At 50.7% G+C, this 27,797-nt stretch overlaps 1 protein-coding gene across 1 annotated transcript in view; it reads left to right on the top strand.

The window, feature by feature from the left end:
• Positions 1-23,823, top strand: part of LOC133342084 (pleckstrin homology-like domain family B member 1) — a 122,190-nt gene extending 98,367 nt beyond the window's left edge. The window contains 14 exon segments of the mRNA XM_061551011.1: positions 34-174; positions 978-1,121; positions 2,245-2,358; positions 5,073-5,225; positions 5,691-5,765; positions 5,768-5,804; positions 7,228-7,242; positions 8,394-8,420; positions 10,345-10,504; positions 11,707-11,797; positions 12,620-12,766; positions 13,848-14,067; positions 15,315-15,400; positions 15,936-23,823. Coding sequence (XP_061406995.1) covers positions 34-174; positions 978-1,121; positions 2,245-2,358; positions 5,073-5,225; positions 5,691-5,765; positions 5,768-5,804; positions 7,228-7,242; positions 8,394-8,420; positions 10,345-10,504; positions 11,707-11,797; positions 12,620-12,766; positions 13,848-14,067; positions 15,315-15,400; positions 15,936-16,070 — 1,545 coding nt within the window. The 3' untranslated portion in view covers positions 16,071-23,823.
• Positions 23,824-27,797: the final 3,974 nt, after the last annotated feature.

Here is a 27,797-nt window from a genome sequence, read left to right as displayed (position 1 = left end):
CCCGTGTGTGTGTGCATTCCCTCCTCGCGCCAGGGCTACTGGCAGCTCTCTGACATCTACCGCTTCTACTGCGAGCCCGCGGGCACGGAGGCGTGCGAGCCGTGCGTGGCACCCACTGCCGCTGCCTCCCCCTCCCCTCCGAGTTCTCTCTCTCTCACTCCACCTCTCAGCCAGGTACCTCGCCGCTCCTCTCTCTCTGCCGCAACTCCCCCCCCCCTCCTACCCACTTGCCCCCCTCCCTGCGCGCATTCGCGCCTCTCTCTAACACGCAGGGCGATGCACTGCGAGCGCTTTGCGTGGATGCTTCGTGCCCGTAGCTTGACGGTAACCGCACGAGTGGACAAACATTCGGAAAGTGACCAAAGTGATGTGTTAATTTTCAATCATTTGTGTACGTTATTGGTCCATCGCCAGCCCGCAGCCAGTATAGGTCCCCCCCCACGCACCACAGTGATACAAAAATGAATCTGTTCTTGAATTTGTCACCCGGAATTTGACCTTTTGAATGAATCCTCACGTGCCTGTCTTTGCATTCATGTCTTTACTGTTTTCCATTCTGCTTCCGTATTCTTCTTAACGTTGTCTCTGCCATGCGACAACGTCAGTCGTGGAACACTCAAATGACAGTTGAGTGGCACTCACCTCCATTGGCATCCCTGAGCCAGCAGCGGACATTCCACATTCCCATGGCAAGGGCCGGTACATCTATACAACGACCGCCGATAATTTTTTCGTGACCCCGGAGAGATGATGGGATGAGTTGACCGCCACTCTCTCGCCCCCCCCCGGCCCCGTTCTCCAGCTGGCATTTAAGCTCATGATAAAAATGTGATGTCAATCCATTTGGTATGATTCTCATTTTATCATCGTTTAATTTACCGGTACTCGTGAATGTTGTCATTCTGAACACGAAACAGTGCTGAGTGTGATCGTGCGAAGTGACCGTGAACCGTCTTGGGTTGGTGCTCCCGTGTCAGCCGCAGGAGTACATCACACTGGACCAAATCTATGAGCTGTACGGCTCCCCTCTCATCTCCGCGGAAACGCCCCTTGACCCCACTCCCATCGCCATGCCAACCCCTCCCGTCACCGTGCCGACGTCCCCTCTGCCTGAACTGGAGGTGCGTCAGCCCTTGCCCAAATAATCAGTATCCCCCCCCCCCCCATCGCCCCTCCTCCCCCCACACTGCCGTGGCTGAAGGAGAAGTTGCTTGGATGTTTCAACAAGTAAAGAGACATTTTAACACGTAGGCTTTCGCGACCCATATCATCCATAATATAGTTTAGATCGCTTCTAAATATATAAATGTGTCGTTAAACCCGATTTCATTCCATAATTATCCATGACAAGTTGAATTTGAATCCTTCATTATGAATCTTTCACGATCAATCCTTGATTATGAATGCTTCATTATCAATCCTTCATTATGAATTCTTAATGATGAATCCTTCATCATTAATCCATCATTATGATCCGCAGAGCAGGCACCATCGTACTGAATGCCATCGCCCAGATTCTCAAGTAAATAAAAAAAAATATGCATCAAGTTCCAACGTCGTGCGAGAAAAGGATCCACGGTGACGTTGATGATGCTGGTCTCTTTACTTATTGAAAATACAGAAGTCTCTTTGTTATGTTCTAGTGAAGTGGTGCGCAGGTCAGTGCAATGTTCTCAGGCGGAGGAGGCAGAATGCCGATTGCAATTATCGCAGCCAATGTAGCAACTGCCAGAGGTGTAAAAAAAATGCAACAGTGGACTTTTAAAAAATCTGTTGAGATCATTTGCAGGAGTTGATCGTTACGCAACGGTGTCATGGTCCTAGTCGCAATCTGGGATATCGGCCACAGCTAAGAGTTGGGCATTTCTGTATTTGCAAGGTTACAGATTTAGGATTGAGCTGACTGAATAAAATAAGCGTGGTAATTGATCAAATTTGCGACATCACACTCGAGATGCCTTCAAAGTTGTGCACACTCCGCGTGCGCTGCGCAATCAAACGAATACTTCTATTCCACGAGGTGCAATCTTCTCCTCATTTTCTTCCCCGACACTTTTGAACGCCTTCACCTACCTCTACTTGAATTCTGACGGCTGCGTCGCGAGCTCCCGTTTCCACGTTTTCCTGACACCGTTCTTCTCCTTTTCTCTCCCACCCCTTCCCCCCCCGCTCGTTGCTCTGCTGCACTTCTCCCCCTGCCCTGTCGCTTCTGCCGCTCGCTTTCCCTTCGGGACATACCCCCAGAATGCTCTGGGCACTGAGCACATGATTAGGCGGTTCCTGTCACCTGACCAAGAGGCCCCTTGTCAAGTGCCGCCCCCTCTGCCGGTCAAAATGCGCTTTACGCTGGGGGCCCAGGTAAAGCGCGTGCAAGCGCGTTGTCGGCTGCGTTGTAATTAACCCCTTCCCGTTGCGATGACGTACGTGGCGACGTACGTGCACGCCATCGGTTTTTCTTCAGACTTCCGTTCCGATGACGTGCGTACGTATATCGTGACGAAAACGGAATAAAAACCAGAGTAAAATAACTGTATCGTTACCGAGGCTCCCACGAGGCCATGCGGGAGGTCGCGTGGCGCAATTTTGCTTCCGTGGAGTGCGGTCGTCTCGCTTATGGTTCACTGTGGTGGGTGCAATGGCTTTCATCACAGCGGCGCTACTACACCTGAATAAAAATTACAGCCAAGCCTCTTGCGCGTTCCGAGATTCAGCGGCGAATATCACCCACACCCTGTGACTTGCACACGTCTCAGAACGGGAAAGGGTTAAACGTGCTACGGTCATACCCCCGACTTACTTCTTCCCCATTTTTGACGTCGTTTCTGCAATATACGTCATCGTTTAACCACGACCCGATTAGCGTCGTCTGGTTACCCCACGCGCTCACGTCGCGGTCGGCATCGTCCGTCCTTTCTCGTTATCTTTCGCCTCTCAGCTTTCGCCACCACCATCACCACCATCACCACCACCCACTACCACCACCCACTACCACCACCCTGTACATCGCTTCGATTGACGTCGTTTCGATATTCGTCGTCGCACCTTTCAGGAACGCATCCCCCGACGTAAACCACCGGGGCATCACCCTATTGACCTGCAAGTTCACTCGAGATGCATCGTACTAGTGTGCGTGCGTGCGTGTGTCGGGAGTAACGCTACGAACCTGGCACCCGAGTTCGGTTCCCGCTCACGGCCACCAACACCAGTGGCGATTATCTGAACCGGTGCTGGGACTCTCCTAGGTCGACTCAGCCTTGAATGAGTACCTGATGTGGTGTGTAAACATCAGCACTGGGGAGACAAAGGTGGTCCAGCTGGCTTACCCACCTTTTGGTTTTGGACATGCATAAGTGTGTGTGTGTCCGCGCATGCAGGTTCACATATATACATACACGTGTGTGCATGCCTAAGTGTGCGTCTGTGCATGTATGTACATGTGCATATGTGCATGTACATGTATTTGCATGTACACACGCCTCCTCCTCGTGTGCCATGCCGACCTTAATAGGTGCTCGCCTACAACACTCGCCCCAAAGGTTTGTATGGTTATGCGGGTGATCCTTGCCTTTGCGTGTATACACATATTCGTGTGCCCATGCATGTACTTCTACGTACGTGTATCTACATGTGTGTATACATGCGTGTGCGTGTGTGCCAGAATTTAATGATCTTGAAGCTGCGGGGAGCGGTGGCGGATTGGTTATCGCACTCCACTAGGAACCCAGCGCCCAAGTTCTATTCCAGCTCAGCTTTAAATGAGTACCCGGTGCGGTGTGTAAACATCGCCACTGGGGAGACAAAGGCGGCCGGGCGTGGTGCTGGCCACATAACCCCCACATACGCCGCGTTGGCCTTAATAGGTGTTAAAGTAAATGAAATAACCCTATGTGTCCTGACTGTTGGGCCAAGGCTGTTTATGAGTGTTCGTCATTGCAAGGCCCACCGCAGGCCACTGGCGACCCCTGACATGCGGCACCCCGACAATACACAAACGTGAAAACACCCCCCGTCATCATCGTGCCGCTGTCACGATGATGGCGGTGATGATGATGATGATGGTGTTAGCGGGCCTGTTATTGGCAAATATGGTGGCTCCCCTCCCACCCGCTCTGAAAATGGGTGAAGAACACTGCGAATGTCATTCTCTCTCTCTGAAGGCCACACACAGGCGTTGTTATTGACGAGCGTGCCGAGTTCACCGTCGCTGGCCGTGCTTGTGCACCACTGCCAACGCGGTTAGCAGCAGCGTCAGCATCGCCAGCTAATTCGTAGAGGCTGAAGGGAACCTACAGGCAAAAGGCCGACAGAGCCGCGCCAGTGTCGGGGTGTAAAAATGTTAACTACCCCGCCTGGTATACAGGAGGTCGTGGGTTCGATCCCGACCCTGACGCCTGCTGTTGTATATTTGGAGTTTGCGTGTCTCTCTCACCGTGGTCGCGTGGATTTTTCTCCGGGTCCTCCGGTTTTTCCCTCCACATTTACAATAAACGTGCGTTCACAGTATTTGGCTTGCTGTACATGTCCACGTGATGACGAGCCACCTCCTTGAGCCATCATTTGTGATAGCCACGTCGCTTCCGATGAACGAGCTGTATAGCTCAATGGGGCCCTTACCTGCTGAAATACAAAGTTTAATAATTGTTTTTTTACCCTTCTGTCTGGCAACAAAACTGACACCTTTTTACAAGGAGTCATGTTTGCACAGATCACAATACCTGCAGTCATAATGCAAACAAAAAACATAACTCTGATAATGTATGCACTGTCCTTGAAGTTGATTGGTCCACACCCGAGACAGCTTTCCTTAGAGCCTAGTCTCACATGGTGTTGGACCAGATGACGCCAAAAGGCGCACAACTCAAAGACAATGCACCATCAGAGTATGAGAGCTCAGGGTAAGCATTTACCCTTCTATCTGGCAACAAAACTGACAAAGAGGTGTCAGTTTTGTTGCCAGATAGAATGGTAAAAAAACAATTATCATATTTTTACTGGCAAATGACGTTCCAATGGTGATACAAAGTTTAGTTTCACTTTATCTTCCCCTCGACCTCGTGCGCGCGCCCGAGCAGGGCGGCCGGACGAGCGGCGAAAAGCGGCGCCTGCAGCGGGAGACATCCACGCAGAGCGACATCATCACCTCGTCGTCGTCGTCGTCACGACAACCCGCCTGCGGCGCTCCCGAGCATCACGCGTCGCCGTCCGGCGCCGCGCACGGGAAGAGGGTGAGCCGCTCCGAGCGCTCCGAGCGCGTGCCGCGTGGCCCCGTTTGTCTGCTGCCATTCCGCCGTGACGGGCGACGCGGCCTTCGCGAGTGGCGGGGGACGCGCGCGCAGGGAGGGGGGCGGAGGCGCCGCGATTTGGCGCGCTGCCCTACGAACCCGGCGGCCACAGTTTAGAACTGTGCTCGCGGCCACCGGGCGTCGATTGTGGCTTGCGTGGCACGCAAAGTGGGTGGGGTGAGTGGCCAGCACCACGCCTGCAGTGGACCTAGGGGAGGCCCAGGACCGGTTCAGATAATCGTCACGGGTGTCGGTAGCCGTGAGCGGGAATCGAAACGCGGGTCGCCGGGTTCGCAGCGCAGTGCGGCGCTAAACCGTCGCGCTAAACCGTCGCGCCACCGCTCCCCGCACACTTGACCCAGACGCTCCGTGGCGTCCTGCGCGTGTGGCTCCCCCATCCCTCAGCAGGTGGGCGGCGTGGCTCTTGGGAGCAGCACGCTTCCCCGCAACCTGCGCAGCTCCCACGAGGAGGGCATCGCCATGGCGCTTCCAAGCGGCCCCCCACGGGCCCTCCACCACGAGGTTCGTCTCCCGTCTCACACGCCAACCGGCCCCCCTGCCCACCCGCCCCCACCCTGACCCCCCCGTGCAGTGGCTGTAGTGACTACATTGACAGCTCGGGGTGGGGGGGGGGGGTGCGGCAATCGGTAGAGGTGGGCCCCCCCCCAAATGTTTTATCGTCTCGCGCTGTCACCAGATGTTACTGGTGACCTGATTCCTAGTGCAGAGCCCTAACCGATATGCGACCACTCCCAAGCCCGACACGCAAACACTCCTGCCACATGGAACACTTTCTCCTTGAGTCTCAGGCCCATACTGTGATACTCTCTATCCGGTCAACTCTTCAACATCTGTGCCGAGTTCATTCTGCAGGGCAATTGATCGGAGGATAATGCAAAACATACGTAAATTAGACTGCGAAGGCAAATCTGTTATTGCTTAGCTACGAGGAACGGGGGTGGTATTACTCACAGCAAGAAATCATCGCCACCCCTACTGCCAAGACTGATGCCCGTGTGTAGGTCAGGTTCTGGGTTCACCGTGTGCCACACAGGGACAGCTGCCGCTGGGTGGGGGGGGGTACCCTGGCAAATGTGTTGAGGTGAAATGAGGTGTAAAGCAATCTTGCGACGCCCAGGTGGATTGGAGGGCAGCTGTATCAGAAACAAATAATAATGATGATCATACTACACTTGAAAAAAGAGTTTTGCTGGCTCTATTTCATGGCAGCCTGGCTGGATTCCTTGCTGGCTGGCACGAAGGTGACGTCACCCGCATTCCACGGCGTTGAGCCTCCACCCGGGATGCGTGTCCCACACACATGGGATGGAGTAGAGAGAGAGGAGGGAGGTGAGGGAGGGAGGGAGGGAGGAAGGAGGACAGAGGGAGGGAGGAAATAACGGAGAGGAGAGGGGCGGAGAGAGAGAGAGAGTGAAAGGGCCTGAAAGGGAGAGGCAAGGAGAGAGAGCGAAACGAAAAGAGGAGAGCGAGGGAACGTGGTAAGCATTGGGAGAGAGGATTGGGGAGAGGCAAGAGAGATTGAGACGGTGAAGGGAGAGCTGGGAATAGGGAGAGCGAGGGTGAGAGGTGAGACAGATTAACGGGGAGAGAGGTAGGGGCAGGGAAGTTGGTGAGATAGAGCGGAGGGAGGAGAGGGGACAGAGGAATGGAGAAACAGAGACAAAGCGAGATATTGAGACACGTTGCGAGACATAGCACAGAGAGAAGGAAAGAGAAAGGTGGAGCGAGACAGGGCTCTATATAAGTTTTGCTGGCTGGCTGGCTGGCTGGGAGGGTCAGCCGGACGGTCACGTCCAAAGGACGCGCGGGTTGCTTGTTATTGCTAAGAAACGGATCTTTAAAATGAATCTCGGTGATGAACGCCACCCCTAACTCGTTCACCTTATCTTGTCTTTCCCCTTCGTCCTGTCACTTCCTCTGGAAGGTAAACACAGGAAAGGTGGGTAGCCGTGCACCTGTGTCCCGCAACGCATGCTCACCCGGTTCAACGAGGCGAACAAAGTTTGAGAACACTTCTGACGCGGCGTTGAAAGTCCAATACAAGGCGTCCATAAAGCATATCATCCATTATTAAAGAATTATAGTCGCTGCTGAAATTCCAATTGTGCAGTTCAAATGTTGATAGCATATTCCTTATGCAGTGAGTTCTTCTATAACGCAGTAGTTGTTGTGTTTCTGAAGAATATCGCGTTATGAAAAATCGCGTTATACTAAATAATAATATAGGGCGAAGCACAGATAACACGTGAGATGCGTACGCAGGCCGAACAAAGAGTGAGATGCGTGGGTAGCATCTAGAAGCATCCAGCAGCATCCCGCCTTGTGTGATGCTACGCCGAGGCCGCCGTACAACCGCTTGTTCCTATTTTCGTGCACTCAACCGCATTATATGCAATTTGCATCTGCGTTTAAAAAAATACATTCCCCCAATTTATCGCGTTTATATCCGATTCGCGTTATGAAAACAACACTCAGCGTTATAGGAGAACGGGCTGTACTTATTTGCTACTCAGAGTCAAATGAGTACCTCCCTTACGAGAGAAATCGAAGCACCTGACGAAGTACGTGAAGTCCACAAGCAGTAGGGAGCGGTGGCATAGCGGTTGGCGCGCTGTGTTACGAAACCCGGTGGCCCGAGTTCGACTTCCACTCTTTCCGTGATATTTACTCAAAAGCTTTGCATCGGATTCTTCTCCCAGCGGCATCCGATTGCTCGAGTTGTCCACGGTGAAACTTAATTCGCTGTCTTCCCCGGCTTCTCGCGGTACCGATGTTTCTCGGTCAAAGCCACATTCATACCGAGTCACTTTGTTTACACATTACATGCCCAAGAAATCTAACTTGTCTACTGTCTATTCGTTTAATAATGGATGACACCTTTATGGACCCTCACCCCACACACACACACACCCCACCACCTCCGTAGAACATTTGAGATAGTTTGCATTATCATTGAGATGGTTTTTTTTTGCGTGCGTGTATTTTGCCTCGATTTCATATTCGTTAAACGTTGGAGGTTTTGTCGGCTTGTTTCCGTTTGACACGCGCTGAAGACAACACGTGCCACTCTATTCTGTCTGTGTGCGCCAGGCACTGGGAAGGGCTTGCGTAAGAAAGGTAGGCCGAGTGGAGGGTGGGGAGGAAACCTCCCGGCACGTTTGTTATTTGATCTGAGGGGGGGGGGGAACCAAAACACACGCGCGGGGTTTTTTGTCAGGGCTTTTTTTTTACTTCACAAAAAAAGCCCGGGCCTAGCATGAGGAGTGAAGCTTGCTGAGCATGTGAATCATACAACTGGGTGGGTTCACACTGGAGTGTAATTTTACCTTAGTGAACGTGTTTCAGTATTCTATTCTGTCACGATGGGTTTCTCGCATCGTACGCAGAGTCGCGAGCCTTGCACCGCCGCCAGTGGTCACACGCGGTGTGGCGTTACCCGCTGGGGCAGCAGCGAGTTCTATCCCCGCTCACTGGCCACCTGACAACTTAGTGACGATTATCTTCGGCCTCCCCTAGGGTGACTCAGCCTCAAATGAGTACCTGGTACGGTGTGTAAACCTAGCCACTGGGGGGACAAAGGTTGGCCGGGCATGGTGCTGGCCACGCACCCCTTCGTGTGCCATGCCGGCCTTCATAGGGTGCTACTCGCTAACAGCACTTGCGCCAACAGTCTGTTAAGGCTACACGGGGGATCTTTGTCTTTGATGACTGCTGAAGAGGTTTTTGCTCCCAATCCCCTTCGTGCCACCCTAACTCCGATTTGGTTGCCCGGCTCACTAGACGTTTTACGTAACGTTCCAAAGTTCAACGTAGCGGCCCGTTAGCTTCACACCCCCCTTGCGACGTTCACTTACTGTGGGGGCTCATTGAGTGGCCGTCGCGTTAAGCCACGGGGCGTTCAAAGTGGCCCAGCGTGAACCCAACCAGAATGCTTCAAGCCGCTGCCGGCTATCACACCGACACACCGGCAATGCGAGACCACCGGTCGCGCCGGGGCAGCAACGACGCAGAAAGCCTAGCGTAGGCCACATTCATCAAGGACTTACGTTACCACACCTGTCAACCCCTTATCCGTGCCTACCTTATTACAGACCAATTCAGACCTTATTGGTCACTCCGTGCCCTTATAAATCTCAATGTTCATCCTACAAAGTCCCATCACACTTCTATAGCATACTACTATACTACACTACTATACTACTACACTACCATACCTGTCAACCCCTTGTCAGTGCCTACCTTATTAAAGACCAATTCAGACCTTATTGGCGACTCCGTACCCTAATGAATCTCAACATTCATCCTATAAAGTCCCATCACAAGGGAAAAACACGAACAGACGAAAAAAAATGTGCCCGTATTGAAACGGCTGTATGCCGTACGGACCTGAAAACTCAATTTCCCTGTACAAGAATACGGGGTAAACCCTCATGGGTTGACAGGTATGCGTTATCCACATCCAGCAGCATCATCTCTAATGCCTACACATCTGGGTTAACTCCATGGAGGTCGGGAGTGGGGGGGGGGCAGCACTTTCCCTGGCACGGTGATAATTACTTGTTGAGTGACAGTCAAACTATATGATTTATATTCTAAGAGGTGGAATGTCACCAAGTGAAATGTAAAACCAAAATCTAGTACGGCGAGTTTTTTTTTCTTGTCGAAGCAGTTGGTGACTGGGTTGAGACCGTCAATGCAGTTAAGAACCCATACTTAATGGAAGCCCGGATCTAGGTGGAAAAAAATGTAATTGTTAGTTTGACTGCTACGCGATAAGCCTCCCTCGCTATAGCAGGGCACTTGCAAAAGTGCATTGCTGCTGAATGCCGGTGTGAGCTCATTAGAAGGGAATCTCAGAACTAGCTCTGTGATGTCTGCTTCCAAGGGTCATTGTCTAACCAAGAGTGATATACTGATATCTGCGAGAATTCCAAACAGACACTTTATCTGATTACATTACACCGATAGTGCAATTGAGGGGAATAAAAGAGCCAAAAGTATTTCAAATGTCCTCTCACGTTCACGCCCCGTGCTTCCACAGGTCAAGCCAGGCGAGGAATGGATGTGGGAGAGATTGGGCCCGAGCCGCCATGGCACAGGGACGGTCACCGTGGCAACACGGCCGAGCGGTCATGTGACTCCATCAGCCTGGGCAGCTCGGACAGCCTGGACACCAACGCTTCGCCCGACGACATCTCAAGGTACTCGCGCAAGGCCAGAGTCAACTAAACTAGTTTTTTTATGTTTACCAGGTAAGGCCCACTGAGTTATATAGCTCGTTTTCAGAAGTGACCTGGCCACAAACTAAATATTTTTTTTAATTCTACCAGGAAAGGCACACTGAGCCATATATCTCGTTTTCAGAAGTGACCTGGCCACAAACTAAAATATTTTTTAAAATTCTACCAGGAAAGGCCCACTGAGCCATATATCTCGTTTTCAGAAGTGACCTGGCCACAAACTAAAATATTTTTTTAAATTCTACCAGGAAAGGCCCAATGAGCAATATATCTCGTTTTCAGCAGTGACCTGGTCACAAACTAAACTTTTTTTATCAGCAGAGAAGGCTCACTGAGCCATATAACTAATTTTCATAAGCAATCTGGCTATCGCAAATGATTGCTCGACGAAGTGGCTTATCATCACGTGGATATTTATAGCAGCCAAACTACTCTAAACACGTGATGTCGATTCTAAATGTGGAGGGAAAAAACCGAAGAACCTGGGGGAAAATCCACGCGACCACGGGGAGAGAGAGAGACACGCAAACTCCAAATATACAGCAGGTGTCAGGGTCGGGATCGAACCCACGACCTCCTGCATACCAGGCGAGGCAGTTAACGTGGCGCCCTCGAGCAGGAAGTACAGCAAGTAGGTTTGTTTATTAATAACGGTGATTGAGGTGTGAGAGTGGTTTAGTGGTCAGAGACACTACGCCAGCACTGCTGAGATCCTGGGTTTGAATCTGGGTTTTAGTCACCCGTGAATAAAAAACCTGGCTCTCAAATGTGTTCACATGATGGTCTCGGCCTGGTCACCAGTATTTGCATGCACACACACACAGACACATTCCGATCTTGACTTATTGCCCTCTGCAATATTGAGAAAGATTGCGCCATAATTAACGACAACGGAGTCCATTAAAATTCTCAATTTGAAATGTCTCCTCTTTAAAATGATGCCAGTAGCACAATCAGAACCAATTTTGTCAGGCCTTTCTCAACAAACAATTTCAGGGCTCAACCTTTACCGAATGTAGCAAAGAGTCTTGAGGCTCAGCTGTTGCCCAAGAGAGGCTCAAACTTGTTTGTACCACCAGCGGTTAGTTATCGGCACGCAACGTAACGCCTGTCGTTGATTCTCTTGTCGTCTCCGCGTCTCCCCTGCCTCCCTGTCGCTAAAGCGCCAGTGGGCCGGACAGTGGGCGGTTTGAGGAAATGGAGAGGCTTCTCCGAGAAGCTCAAGCCGAAAAGTCCCACCTCCTGCAGACCAAGGTTTGTCATTCACAGCCACTGCGAGACAGAGGCCTCCCCACACATTTCTCGCTCGCACAGCTGCCAACCCCTTGTCAGTGCCCTACCTTGTTACAGACCAGCTCAGACCTTATTGGCCACCCCGTGCCCCTTAGGGGCCATCCATAAATGACGTCACGCGATTTTGGACGATTTTTGACCCCCGCCCCCTCTCGTCACACGGCGTTGCAAAAAGTCAGACCCCCCCTCAGATATGACGTCACAAAGCTCTGCCCCCCCCCCCCACCAAAACCCTATGTAAATGTTTTAAATAAAACATTCTTCAAATCGTTTTAAACTATTGTCATTGTAGTTGCGTATTTAATGTGGCGCTGCACTCTGATGTTGTAGGAGAAAACATTTATTAAAAAGTCAATTTAATTAAGTAGAACGTGTTGTCTATATTTATTTAAAGTTGCGCATTTTGATGTGACGTCACATTTCTCAAACCACCCCCCCTCGTCAAACATCGTCACAAATGTCTGACCCCCCCCCCCCCAGGTGCGTGACGTCATTTATGGATAGCCCCTTATGAATCTCAACGTTCATCCTACAAAGGGAGAAACACAAATAGACAATTTAGTTTTTGCCCGTATTGAAACGGCTGCACGCCGTTGGGACCTGAAAACTCAATTTCCCTGTCCAAGAATACGGGGTAAACCGCATGGGTTGACAGATATGCGCTCATGGGGGTTGTTTAACCATACTTCACCGCGCTGGTTCAGTGCGACTCGCTCGCAGCACTTGCCCCAACGGTCTGTTAAGCCTGCACGGGGGACCTTCAACGTTTGTGCACGCGAGCAGGACCGCGAGATGGAGATGGAGCGCCAGGCGCTGGAGGAGGAGCGGAGGCTGCGGGAGGCGCTGGAGGAGCGGCTCGCCGAGGAGACGCACCGGCGCCAGCTGCTCATCGAGAAGGAAGTGCGGCTGCGCGAGCGCCACAAGGCACAGGTGCCGCTCCACGCTCCACTCCGCGTTCCTCACTCCGCTCCACGCTCCACTCCCCGCTCCTCGTTCCGCTCCACTCCCCGCTACTCGCTCCGCTCCGCGCTCCACTCCCTGCTTCTCGTTCCGCTCCACGCTCCGCGCTCACCTCCCCACTCCTCACTCTGCTCCGCACTCCACGCTCCGCTCAACTCCCCACTTCTAGTTTCGCTCCACGCTCCGCGCTCCGCTCCACGCTCCACGCGCCCGCTCCATTCCTCGCTCCGCACTCCACGCTCTGCTCCACTGCCCACTTCTCGTTCCGCTCCACGCTCCGTGGTCCCCTCCACGCTCCGCGCTCCACTCCCCGCTCCTCGCTCCACGCGCCCGCTCCACTCCCCACTTCTCGTTCCGCTCCACGCTCCACTCCCCGCTCCTCGTTCCGCTCCACGGTCCACTTCGCTCCATGCTCCGCTGCTTGCTCCGCTCCAAGCTCCGCACTCTGCTCCCCGCTCCGCTCCCTGTTCTATTCCTCTCCACTCCTCTCCGGACTCAGCTCCGCTCCGCTCTCCAATCCGCTCCTCTCTTCTCCGCGCTCCGCTCCATTCCATACCGCAATGCCTTGCTGCATCACTGCCCTCTGCTGGCGACGTAGCCCCCGCAGCAACCTCCAACTCCGGTGTGTGCAAGGCGGTCGCTCATCCAGGCACTGCCCAGGCTCAACCCCCCGTTTAGCTTCTGACGACATTGGGCGCATTCCTGGTGATTGACCCGCCCCTAGTGGATGTCTGTGACAGAGAGCTTTAGAGACTCATCGGATTCCTCCACCTTAAATAAATATTCTGATTCTGATTTGGTCATAGGCCCGTCCGCTTGGTCACGTGACTGTCTGTTGGTACATCTGGCTGTCCAATCGTCTGTCCGTCCGCCTCTCCCTCCATACCGTCTGCTCCGTTTGCCTGTGAATTTGCCCACCCACCAACCCACCCACCCACCAACCAACCCACCCACCAATCCATCCATCTGTGAATTTGCCCTTCTCCCCCTCCCTCTCCAAAACCTACCCCCACGTCCCACTCCACCCCCCCGCCACCCCTGGTCCACCCAGGCTCGACCGCTCACGCGCTACCTCCCCAACCGCAAGGAGGACTTTGACCTGCGCGCGCACGTGGAGGGCGCGGGCCACAGCGTGGAGACGTGCTACCACGTGACGGTGACGGGGAAGACCTGCCGCGGCTTCCTCACCAAGATGGGCGGCAAGATCCGCACGTGGCGCAAGCGCTGGTTCCTCTTCGACCGCAACAAGCGCACGTTCTCGTACTACGCAGGTGCGTCGACCGCCACCCGCACCCGCCTCCCACCCCCCCGTGTCGCTCGCTCTGCCTCCTAAAGTAAAGATGATCGTTTTTTTGTTTCGTTTCAAAATCGCGCTTTGGGTAGCGCTCCTGCGGCCGACTGGAACCGATTGCAAAAAAAATATCATGGTTGGTAAACAGATTGAGTGTGGGATCGAATTACGATGGCGGAATGATCCAGGGTGGATCGGCACGCGGTTAATCGTGGCGAGCGGTGGCGCAGCGGTTTACACCCACACCACGCTATGAACCCCCGACCCACCAGAGTTCCCGACCACGTTTGCTAGCAACAAAGACAGTCGCCGCATCGTGCGCTTTCCCGACGCACTTATGCGGCCATCTGGAACGCTCTTCCTCACGATTTTAGGAAGCCACAATGGAGCTTTGCACTTTGAAGCCATCTAGATTGAAAACTAATTTCTTTAGAACTGATTTTTGTGCTTAATTTGTTGTCCTTACCCGGCACCTCCAATTAGCACGGTTGGCTACGTACGGTGCGAAAGAAGTTCAACATACACGCATACATGCAACGTGGCTGGCTGGGTAGGTCAGCGGCCGGAGATGCTAAGCTCACACTGCTGAGTTAAACCGGGGTTCGAATGCAACTTGTGTCCGCTCGTGGTTCAACTAAAGTAAAACTATTTTCTATTTTAGACGGGCAAGGCCCCACTGAGCTACGTCGCTCTTTTTCTGAAGCGACCTGGCTGCCACAAATGATAGCTCAACGAAGCGGCTTATCATGTGGACATTTATAGCAGCCAAATACTCTAAACGCGTAATGTTGATTCTAAATGTGGAGGGGGAAACCGGAGGACCCGGATAAACATCCACGTGACAACGGGAAGAGAGACGCGCAAACTCCAAATAGACAGCAGGTGTCAGGGTTGGGATCAAACCCACGACGTCCTGGACACCAGGGGAGGTAATTAACAACTCTCGACAATGGCGCTCCGAACCAAGTTCCTGTGCACATGAGAATGTAAGCAGGGCTGGATGAAGGCCTCCCCACGGCAGACGGATCGCATTGGGATGTTTTTGACAAAACCTCTCCACGCTGAAACGGGAGCATAGAAGTACATACATAACAACAGCGGATTTTACTGCGCTGCCCGCAACGTAGCGCTGCAGCCTCTAACGCGTTTTCTGCACCGCGGCGCATTGTCTACGTGTGTATTTATCGAGAGTGAGTCAATGTGCAACGTGTCTTTCTGACGGGACAGACAAACACGAGACGAAGCTGAAGGGGCTCATTTACTTCCAAGCCATTGAGGAGGTTTACTACGACCACCTGAAGAGCGCCCACAAGGTGAGGGCGACTGCTGTGCGCTTCCACGCGGCGCGTGAGTAACCCCCGTCCCCGCCGCCGCCGTTGTCAGCCATGATCTGAGCTCGCGTCGCCACGACGCAAAGACGGCGGCGGCGTGGACAGAGGGGCCTTCATCCAGCAGTGGATTGATCACGGTAGACGTCGGTTGAAACGAGCTGCGTTGCGCGCGTGCACGTTCGTATGTGGGGGAGGGGCAGCATAGCGGTGAGCGCGCCGCGCCATGAACCCAGCGACCCAAGTTCGATTCCCGCTCACGGCCAACACCGGTGACGAATATCTGAACCGGTCGTAGGCCTCCCCTAGGTCGACTCAGCCTCAAAAGAGTACCCGGTGCGGTGGGTAAAAATCGCCACTGGGAAGACAAATGCGGCCGGGCGTGGTGTTGGCCACCCACCCCCTCGTGTGCCGTGCGGGCCTTCATAGGCGCGACTCGCTAACAGCACTTGCCCCGACAGTCTTCTAAGGCCACAGGGGGAATCTTTGTCTTTGTCTCGTCGGCTCCGCACGTGCCCAGAGCCCCAGCCCGTCGCTGACGTTCTGCCTCAAGACGAACGAGCGGGTCTTCTACCTGGTGGCGCCCTCGCCGGAGGCCATGCGCATCTGGATGGACGTCCTGGTGACGGGCGCTGAGGGGTACACGGGGTTCTGACGCGCGGGGCCTCAATTCCGCTCGTGACCACGGGGTGGGGGGGGGGCGACGACACCGTGGACGCTCGCCCCGGCGTCACGTCACGGACGCTTGCGACGCCACTCGGAAAGTCGTGGACGGGCCGCGACATCGCGACATCTTGCTCGCCGACGATCGCTTCACCGAGGTCGCCGATCGCGACGTGGCGAGCGTGCGCCCTCCTTGGCCCGATCTGTCGCCCGCGACACCGCAGACACTCGCCGCTGTCGACTGACTCCCCGTTGCCCGTGCAAGTACCAAGCTCAAGCCTTGCCATTGCTCCTCCGCCTACGACGACTCGCGTTGTCGCTCTGCACGCCGGGAGATCCGATGATCGATGTTCGGTCGCCACGTTGATGGCGTCCGTCGTGATTTCTCACTCAGCTGAGCGTGAAGGCTGCCATACTCCACTCCTGCCAATCACTGACTGACCGCCTCTCGCTATATATATATATAAAATAAGTAATTATGCTCAGTTTCTAATACGGCGTCTGCAGAGACCGTTGCACATAGCTGCTTTATACATCCGAATGGTATTGTATCGCGTTAATTGGTGCGTAGCGAGTACGCACACCTGTTCCCCCAGCCGTCCATGCTGTCGACTGCCTGCGCCAGTTCTAGTCAAAGCCCATGGCCTGGTTTATTTTTCCTCTGCACGCGACCGCCTGATTGGCCCGCGTCTTTCTTTAATAATAATAAAAAATAAAATACAGCCCACCGCTTCCGCACGGCGTCTCTGGACGCGGCCGCGTTCGGACGCCGTCCGTGAAGCCGCGCTGCGTTCAATTTGCTGACCGTAGCGCACAGACGCCAGCGACGGACTTCGAGAAGCCATTCCTGACGAGGGCGCTTGCGCGCGGCGGCTCGACGGGGCGTCACCACCCGCCTTGCCTTTTCGCAAACACAACAAGAAAACGGAGGCTCGCGCGTAACGGACCTTGTTGCGTGCGTACGGCGCACGTTGTGCGAGCGGTGCGCGTGCGGAGTTGCAACGGGCCCCCGAATGACACGCGGAACGTCGGCAGCCAGAGTCGCCGGACTGTGACGAACGCGCAAACTGGTGCTCGCAGATTTGCACACGTGTGCCTCCTGCCCTGCCCGCCTGCCTGCATTGCTGTGGCTGCGGTTGGGGTTGGTGGTGCCGGGGGGGAGGGGAGGGAGGGCGGTCAGGACCTAAGGACAATTTCTGCACTGGACCATCCCCCCCCCGCCCACATGCCCCCGCACGAACTTAATGCTGCCTGTAGTCTTCCCCATGGAAATAGCCGTTGGTGCTTTATTAAGGGAATACAAGGCCAAAATATCATTCGGAAATTCTCTGACAGTTTTTTTTCCCCCTCCTTTCAAATAGCTCATCTGTGCGTATGTGTGTGGTGTGTGTGCTAGGTTTGTGAAGAGTTGACTCCTTCGCGATTCGATTTGTCTATTGGTGCCCTCTCTTTCGATCGTGGTTAAAGGTAGCGCTCCCGAGTGGCAGCGAGGTGACCGCGTGAACCCAGCGGGTGGGCGTCTGGCGGCCGCGCGCCTCGAGCCTGAGAATCGACGTCAATCGACGATTCGGCTCGCACGGTCGGCGCAACTTCTGCCACGTCCTTCTTGAGACGCGGCGGCATTTCGCCACGAGTCGTCAATCATCAGGCCACGGTCGATCCACTGCTGGATGGATCGGGGCCTCCCCCCCTGACCGTCGCCATCTCGCGTTGCTGCGACGTGAGCGCCTTTACGTTTGGATGCCCACGTCCAAGATTGTGTCGTGTTCGCCGTGCTCCCAGCATGCACAGCACACACACACCGCGCACGAACAGGGCGGGGGGCTGAAACATTTTGAGAGTGAGATGCTCGATAAATGTTACAGTGGTAGACCAAGTTACGTTTATTGCTGTGTATGTCTCTGTCGAGACACGGATGTTGCCGGTACATTAAACACCAACTGGTTCGCACAACATAGTTCGCGCTCGCTCTAACATGTATATGGTACGATGTACGCATCTTAATGATGCGTATTCATCACCTAAGCACATAGCATATTCGTTTTTAACACTTAAGTTTGTATTTCTTTTGTGGGCCCAAAATCTTAATGTACCTTACGGTGGCCAGACAGGCGAGTGGCCAGCAATCTAGGTACTGTTTCCTGATCCCCACCCCAACCCACCGACGACGATTCGATGATTCAAAGTCACGATTCGATTTGAGAATCGCACCTTTAAACGCTGCGGTGAATGTGAGCGGCCACTAGTGGTTGCGAGGGGTTGGGGGGGGGGTGGTGGGGGAGGGGGGCGGTCGTGGGAATCCATTTACACGAAGCGCACGCGATTCCGTGCGCGGACCGCGAGCTTGAAGAATCTAAAAATTAACCCTTTCCTGTTCCGAGAAGGTCTGCAAGTTGCAGGGTTGTGGGTCCCGTTCACTGCCGAATTTCGGAACGCTCAAGCGGCTCGGCGTTGATTTTATTAAGAGAGGCGCAGCGCCGTTGTTTTTAAAGACATTGCGCTCACCGCAGAGAAGTGTAGCGACACGACCGCACTCTACGATGGTGAAGTTCATTATACGGTACCCAGAGCCATCGGAACGGAATCGGGAGAAAAACTGATGACGTACGTACGAGTACGTCATCAGTACGTCATAGGAAAGGGTTAAAACGATGCGTCGTCGCACCCCTGAGTCCAGCACTCTCGCCCGGTGGTTCTCAGAGTGTGATCCCCGGTGCCACCACCAGGTGGCCCCCGACGCTCCTGCAGGTGCTTCGGCGTGGCCGTGATGCAAACCGCAGGTTGGTCCGCAAATAATAATGTGCACATACAGCTTTTGTTTGGGACGTGAATGAATATTTTACTCGTGATATTTCACTTTAAAAAAATGAAGTTAAGTCAACTACCCTGATTAAACTCCCCTAAAACCTAAGATCGAAAAAAACCTTAGAGGTGTAAAAAAAAAAGTATTTTTTTTCGTTCGTTCTGACTCCACTTGTCCTGGCCAGAGTCGCGGCGGCAGCGTGTTGAGTAGGGCGGTCCACACCTCCCTTTCCCTGGCGACAGACTCGAGCTCTACATTACTATACACTACTATACACTACTATACACTACACTGCTATACACTACACGACTATACACTACACGACTATACACTGCACTACTATACACTATTATACAATACTATACACTACACTACTATACACTACTATACACTATTATACACTACTACACTACTATACACTACACTACTATACACTACACGACTATACACTGCACGACTATACACTGCACTACTATACACTACTATACACTACGATACACTATACACTACACGACTATACACTGCACTACTATACACTACTTTACACTATACACTACACTACTATTACCCAAATTACCCAAACGTCTCCTCGCGTGCCGCGACGCGGACATTTACGACCTCGGGAACGTTTTACTTCCCGGAGCGGGCGGCCCTACACGCGCCGTTTCCATTTGCTCGCGTTCATACATTTTTACCAGAAGTTAGGTTGAAGGAAAACAAATGTATCTATTTATCTACGTATAGGTAATATATCGATTCTTCTATTTATAGATTTTTTTTTTTTAATTGTGCGCGCCCTAACTCCAGCTTTTGCAAGACGGCTCAGGTGCATTGTCCCACGCCAGCGACCCGGCAGCGTTATGGGGGGGGCCACGGGGTTGACGGATCGCAACGAGATTCGCGAAACTCCCGAACCTGTTGGGCTGTTGGGTCGCCGGAACGTGACGGTACAGCACGTGGGTTGTGAGCTCCTGTGTGTGGCTGTTTTTTTAGCGTTATACCAGTCCGCGTGTGCCTGCTGAGGCTTTTAGGGTTCTCTGGTTATTCATCGTACAGTGCAGGCAAATGCGTTCGGAAATGTAATTGGCCAAACATCCCAATGTAGCCGGGCCCTCCTGAGATAACAGTAAGGCTTTCCCGGGTAAATTAATGGCATTTGCCTACGAAAATAAATGGCAATAGCGGTCATCGTAATAGAAATGGACTCTGGCCTGGTAAAACAAACACATTTTTACTGTTCAGATCGATTGACATGTTCACATTGCTGTGTGCTGGGCACAAGAGATCTTAGTTCTGCCATCAGAGACTTCCCAACGGTGGCAGAGAAATATGAACGCAAAGGGGGCAGCCCTGAGGTCACATGATGACCTTGTGGTCACATGACAGCCTTGAGGCCACATGGACTTCCTCTGTTACATCGTCAATCACCTGCTTAATTTTGACCTCGGTGAGGATTTTTTTCCGCGTGCGACACGCATGTTTGGATTTAACGTTTTAGTGGAACGATTCTCACATTTAACTGCCGTAGTTTTAGATTTTTTCCTTCAGTTATTTGCCCAAGGACAGGGTCCACGGCTGAAGCCTCCATCCCTGCCCACCTGATTCCATTGCCTCCCTTCACCTCGCAACTCCAAAGTCCCTCCGTCGTTGAGCCATGGCCAGGGCCACATGGTGGAGGTGATTTACCGTCTCCTTTCCTCAGCAAGTGTCGGGTATCTTATTTAGGTGGCGCCATCACCTTGATACGGAACTTCTTTCGCACCGTACGTAGCCAACCGTGCTAATCGGAGGTGCGGGGCGGAAGGACAACAAACTGAACACAGAGCAGTTCTAAAGAAATTACAATAGCCAGGAAAAAAACGTGCGTATTTTAAACTCAAAGGCTATGTGTACAGAGGTTGAACGAATTAAAACGAGGTGAAAATGGAAAATTATTTTCTCTAAGAAATGAAATCGTTTCAACTTGTTCCCATTGTCATTATCAATTTCTTGCCTGTTCTGTGCCTTCCCTGTCAGAATGTTTTGTACTTTTAAAATTTGTTTTACCGACAGTATTTTTCAATTTTCTTACTCCATTATAGTTATTATTACAACTACTACTATGAGTATTTGTATTATATACAGTACATATAAAGCCATAATATTAGTCACTGCCTTTATGAATAAAAACATGTTTTTGTAAAAGATGTTATCGTATGATAAAAGGCTTGGAACATTACAACTTCGGAGTGGAACGGTTGTCGCAATTCAGGGTCGCGATCCGATTTTAAAAAATATCGATCCCATCCTAACACGTTGCGGTGAATGGCAGCACCTCTCGTGGCCTCGGGGGTCATGTGAACCCATTGTACGCGCAACACGCACCCAATTAAAAAACTAAATACGCCAACAGCAGAACGTGCAATTTCGTGATTGCGTCCCGAGCTTAAGAATCAATATGAACCGTCGAATCGACGCACCTCTACACGCCTGACCGCATCGCAGACGAACAGCGTTTTTGCTGCCGGAAAGCGCGTTTGGTCAGCCGTGCGTCGAAAGTGCCACGTCGTAGCGTAGCGGTTGGGCCACACTTCCCAGTTAAACGGACAACGATGGGCCAACGATGGCACGTGTGTGGAGCCTTTAGACTAACATTGGCCCAACATTGGGCCGACATTCCATGCTTGGCGGTTTTTTGGCCCGACGAGCCGGACGTGCCAGACCTACCAGGCCCCCAGCGCTGGCAACGGGTCATCTGGAGCGGTCACGCGGCTGGATCAACCGGCGCTGGTTGGTTGTGAATTTTTTGTTTGTTTTAAGTCTGCAGGAGCAGCACCAAGAGAGTGATCGTACCTTGGCAGCCCGGTAGAGTGATCGTGCTTGGCTTGCGCACTGCCAGGGGTGGGTGGCTGCCACTCCACTATTCGTCTTGACCATGGGTCCCATCGTCTTACATCGACGTATCCTGTGCAAGGCCACTTGCTTAACGGTTTGAACAATGTCGTGAGCCCGGTATGTTCTCTCATCCATGTGATCCTCTTTCTGTCTCTCGGTGTAGTTCCAAACATCCATCTCTCCGCGCTTTTTTGGGTTACTTTTCAGTTTAGGTTCAACATTGTTCATGAATGACCGTGTTTCTGAGCCGTGTCCACAGCAGGTGGGACGCATTGATTAAACGTTTTCTTCTTTTTGGGTTTTTTTTTAGCACTGATTAATCACACGTTGGTGTGTGTTACTTTTCATTACAAAGTTGGGATTGCACTTCAACTCTTTAGTTCTGAAGGGCTCGCAAGGTTCTTCGCCACATCAAGTCGGTGCCCCCGTTGGGGAAACTGTCTCACTTTCAATCTATGAGTCTCTACATCACCATAGCCCTTCTCCTTCCATGTATGTTTGTGTGTACGTCGAACTTCTTTCGCACCGTACGTAGCCAACCGTGCTAACCGATGGTGCGGGGGAAGGAGGATAACATCTGCTTTGTCTCTTCTCGTCCAAATCCACCTGAGTCAAATCCACCTGAGTCTAGCCTCCCTGACCTCCTCCGACTCGCACTCAGACTTTTACTTTATTTTAGCCTGTCAGCGGCTCTTTTGAAAGAATCAGATCAGAATCTGTATGTGGACTTCAGGAGCAATCCGATGACCTCTGGAGCTCTTTTTCACAGAGGTCCAGCATGGTCGGGTCAGTGACTTACAACAGCAAACAATGCAAACAACCGATAGGAGTGCAAAGTAGAGAAAAAGGTAAACAAGTCGCTAATTATTCTTGGGTTTTTTCGGTAAAGTCACGTAGAAGGGAAATAATAAAATAATAAAATATAAAACAGTACAATTCTCACGACGTTTCGACTGCAACACAAGCAATCATCATCAGGTGTGAAATCCACACCGAAAGAACCAAGAATATGAATCCCTGCAGTCATGAAAGCTTTAAATCAAAGTCACTAATTGTAAATAAATCAATCGATTAATTATACAAGTTCCATTTATCAAGCTTGGGCAAAGCAGAAAAACCACCAACAAGACAGACCCAGACCGCATCAGCATAACAGACAGTCCCTCAATAAAATGGCACATTAACATCGAACTATCGATACACAGGTGAGGATCAAAGTGACGAAATCACGTTCGCAAAATCTCACTGCTGTATCCAGCACTGATCTTCTGCTTCAGGATATTCCACGGACGACCACGGCCACTGAACCGTCGAGAGTGACGGCGGTCTCGGTCTGTTCATCTCCCCTGCTGCTCGTGACGCGAGCGTGATTTTTTTGCGCCCAGTTTCAATGGTATCGGCTCCTTATTCACTCTGCCCTGAAGATGGCCCACCGTGAGGCTTTTATTCGGAAACCTCAACATAAAAGTCAGTCTGCGATTGACTCACGCGTACCACACGAGCTACGTCCTCCTCCCCGTGATCCGATTTAGCCACGGTGGATTGAGATTCATGGAGAGGCTCTTCCTAAAGGTGCCAATGACTTTTGATATGAATAGTGTTATTTAATTGCGTTTTTCAACCCCAAAATGGCTGAAGTTACGACATTGGCATAGCCTGGTTGGCACGCGCCCTGGTGCAAGGAATGCAATGCCCCCCCCCCCTCCCTTCTTCGCAGCCCACCGTGTGGGCTCCTTCGAACCGAGTGCCCTTGTGCAGCTGCACCGCCTGCACACTCAACAGTTACGCCGCCGAGTTTTATGTGCGGTATTCCCCCGTTGTTCACGAACTTGCCAACCGCGATTTTGGCTATCGGCGAATCCATGACGAGAGAGAATGCGATGCGAGAAAGGGATTAGATAGAGTGATGAGATAAAAACGGTGAGATGTATTTATTTAAGGTAATTCGTAAGCCAATATCATTTTCCGCGAAATGTGTTATTCGCGAGCATCGCCGGAACGTACCCCTCGCGAATAACGAGGGAATGCTGTCCTCCACAGGGTGCACGTGGTCCTAATTGTACGGTACTCAATCCCTTTTTAAAAGAGAAATGCACAATTGAGGCAGTGTTTCGTTCGTGTGGGTTTTTGTAACACAAAAGACAACGAAAATACAATTTATAGTCGGTGCCTAAGAATTTATCTGTCAAGTTTTTATAACCAAGGGTGTTAAAATTCTACTCTTTTTTGGTCCCCAATGAAAAGGGCACTGCTGTGATGAGAGTGCATATATTCGCCAATACCCTGGCAGTAATCGCAATTTCTGGGGGTTTTTTCCCAAAGGTGCGTTACTTGACAAGTCAACGATGATTATTTTATATTTCTATATTTGTGTAAAATATTATTGTACGTAATAAATATATGGCATGATGATATTGAAAGTCTGTCTCTGAGTTCTCTGTTGTTATTATTATTGTCTCGTGTTTCTCTTGTTCATGGCACTAGCCGTTTGCTTCATTTTGTCAAACCACAAATCTTCATGCACTTTTTAGCTGTTTCTTAAATTCCATTGTTGTCATTGTGTGCGCGTGCGTGTCGTGACATGTCCACTAGGTGGGGCTGCCGTGAGTGACCTCTGAAAATGTGGTGTTATATTTAAGAAAAACCTCGTCATGTTATTGGCCTTCCCGTAAAAGTGATACAATTGTGTAATCTACAAACGGTAGACATTGCTAAACAACGCGAAACAAAACAACAGAGCACTCAAATGCTGTCCACATGACCCTCAGCTCCACACTACACAACCTCTTTGACACTGCCAAAGGCCTAAAAAACAATGAAAGGTCAGATTACACGACTCAACAAATTAGCCAAGGCAGCCAAGACACCGCCTGCTTTATACAATAACCACCCAACCTACGTGTAGACCGTGACCTGCTATATTTGCACAGTGCAACCTCGCGTTGTGACATCGTCTCATTACAGCCATAGGCGCCTTTTTTTAATCCTTTATATTAAGTTCACTTGCTTACTTGCTTGCGCGCTTACGACCGTGTAAATCTTTAGGTCGTTTTTTAACCCACTTCCCGTGATCCAATCGAGCTGACATTTTCCACACAGACTCGTTGTGCGTGACAATTTATTTTCGTGAAATTTTTCTTCCAAAATTTTACACTTTTTAGGATTTTTTTTTATATTTAATTACCAATTGCTTAATGGTGGCAGGCAATCATCTGACCCATAGGTGGCAGCCTTCTCAAGCCAGAGGACGAGAGGACTCTAGCCGCCACGCATATAAAGGATTTATAGTGAAAAACTTTGTTTTTACGGGTTATTTTTTTACCGTCCTGAATGGGTCTCTAACGGCGTGGCTAACATGCGAAGCTGATCGCAATGAATGAAGGGGAAATCTCTCACTCGGACGCCTTCACAGCCACCCCGAGACCTCCACGACGCCCACATCAGACCGTGGCGTTGCAGCGGTTTCTAATATGAACAACTTAAAATGGTACCTTCATTAGGGGCCGTCCATAAATGACGTCACGCACCTAGGGGGGGGGAGGGTCAGACATTTGTGACGATGTGTGACGAGAGGGGGTGGGGTGAGAAATGTGACGTCACATCAAAATGCGCAACTTTAAATAAATATAGAATTGTTATAACACTCCTACAACATCAGAGTGCAGCGCGACATTAAATACGCACTACAATGACAATAGTTTAAAGCGATTTGAAGCATGTTTTATTTTATAAATGGAAATATGGTTTGGGGAGGGGCAAAGCTTTGTGACGTCATATTTGAGGGGGGGGTCTGACTTTTTGTGACACCGTGTGACGAGGGGGGGGGGCAAAAATCGTCCATAATTGCGTGACGTCATTTATGGACGGCCCCTTAGCCAATTCACCCATAATGCAGGTTTTTTTTTACATGCTAGATCGCGTAAATATATAAATGTGTCTGTTAAACCGCCACCACCTGACACAGCCAATTGGTAAAGTAACAATGTGTTACTAGAATAGCACACCGGTGTGTTGGAGAGCCAAGCCACAACATTTACAGATTGTACAGATTGGGAATGTTGTGGCTTGGTCGCGACAGCCTACACGTTTTAAACTCGGCAATTCACAATGAAAGAATCATATATATTTTTTAAACACAACAACAAATTTAATAGAATTTTTTTTTTATTACAGAATTCATTTCTCATCCCCAGCTGCTTGGTGGGACGGCGCCCCATCGCCCCTAGTGGACGAACCACACCTGCATATGTTTATGCGTTTCCGCTAACGAGACTGCACCAAGGTGGAAAATATAGAAACATGATTCTTGTATCCATCTGTGGGGAGTTTTTAGTGTTACCTGCCTGTCTGCTTGGTGGTTTTTCTCCGGGTTCTCTGGTTTCCTCCCGCTTGAAGCCAAACTCTCGTTACTGGAACTAGCCAAGCATCCCATTCAATGCAAGGCCCCCCTTCAAGGTAGTTTAAGTTATGGCCAAGATAGAAATATGCCAAAATATATCGGCAGACGAAATCTCCTTCACATACTGTAGGTCTCTACACGTAAAAATATTATTTTCTCACACAACCAACCCATCGACCATCACGGCATTCTGGGAGTGCACACTTTCAGCAGCATTGATTCAGCACAAGCAAACCCTGGATCGTGTTTTGACATTTCAGTATCTCATCGGCAGTCAGCCTTGCTTGGATAATGACCGAAAATTTACCCCAAGCCAATGTGCAGCCGAACGGCAATTTAAAAATCAACATGTGAGTCTCCGATTGGAAGAAAGAGGCATCCACGACGAATGGTCGGGAGGGCAGACTTTTAAAGGGATTGGAGAATAACGGTTTTAATGTGAAAACAGAAAGGATTCCGTGAAAAGGAAAGGACAGGGGTTGGCTAGTGGTAAAAAACAAGGACAAGAAGGTTCGAGAAAGGGGACTGAGGGAGATATAAGGGGAGAGCACGAGGAGTAGGGGACGCTCGGAGGAAGATGCAAGCGGGAAAACGAGACCGAACAAAGCCTATGATTCTAGATTTGAAGCTTTCGTGACTGCAAGGATTCATACTCTTAGTTTTTTCGGTAAAGTCACGTAGGTAAAAAATTAAATTAAAATTACTAAAAATAAAATAATAAAATAAGTACAGCTGTATCAAGTACAGCAAATCTGATACAGCAAATCTGGCTGTGATGGTCCCACCTGATGACGGAGACTTGTGTTGCCTCCGAAACGTCGTGATTTTATTATTTTATTTTAATTTATTTTAATTTCATTTTTTACCTACGTGACTTTACCGAAAAAACTAAGAGTATAAAGCCTATGATCCCTCGTTGAGGAAGTCTTTAGTATAGGGTGCCTTATTGTGGACATCTTTAAATAAAAAGACCAGAGGACGCCTTTTGGTCTAACACCGTTTTGAGACTAGGCTCAAAAGAAAGCTGTCTCTGGTGTAGACCAATCAGTTTCAAAGACAATGCATATATTATCAGAGTACGTTTTTTGTTTGCATTCTGACCACAAGTATTGTGGTTAATGCACACATGATTCCTTGTAAAAGGTTTCAGTTTGGTGTTTTAACATCTTAACACCTGATTTAAAGCTTTCGCGACTGCAGGGATTCATATTATTGGTTATTTCTGTAAAGTCACGTAGAAGGGAAATAATTAAATAAGAACATATAAAATAAATAAAATTATCACGACGTTTCGACTGCAATACAAGCAATCATCATCAGGTGTGAAATCCACAGCAAGACAATTTTAAGAAAAAAAACAAGAATATCTTAACACCCGTTTTGTTTGCCGGAAAAAAAGGGGAAAACTTAGTCTCACTCGGTCGATCGTAAAAGTTGAGGGCGGTATAGTACTATAGTAATAGAGCAAGTGCAGAATCACTGAACCGGAATTGATAGCTCGAAAGCATTTAGCGCGGGGCCTTTGAAAGTGCGGGGCCCGTAGCATATGTAGTAGCTACTACACATACTACTACATATGTAGTAGTATGTATAGTAGCATGTAGTAGCTACTACTACATTTGTAGTAATAGCTACTACAAATG

This window comes from Lethenteron reissneri, chromosome 13 (genome assembly GCF_015708825.2).
Source record: "Lethenteron reissneri isolate LAM-NWPU_2019-01 chromosome 13, ASM1570882v1, whole genome shotgun sequence".
Classification (NCBI taxonomy): domain Eukaryota; kingdom Metazoa; phylum Chordata; class Hyperoartia; order Petromyzontiformes; family Petromyzontidae; genus Lethenteron; species Lethenteron reissneri.
Note: the sequence above shows the minus strand (reverse complement) of the source record. Positions and strands in the feature narration are given on the sequence as shown.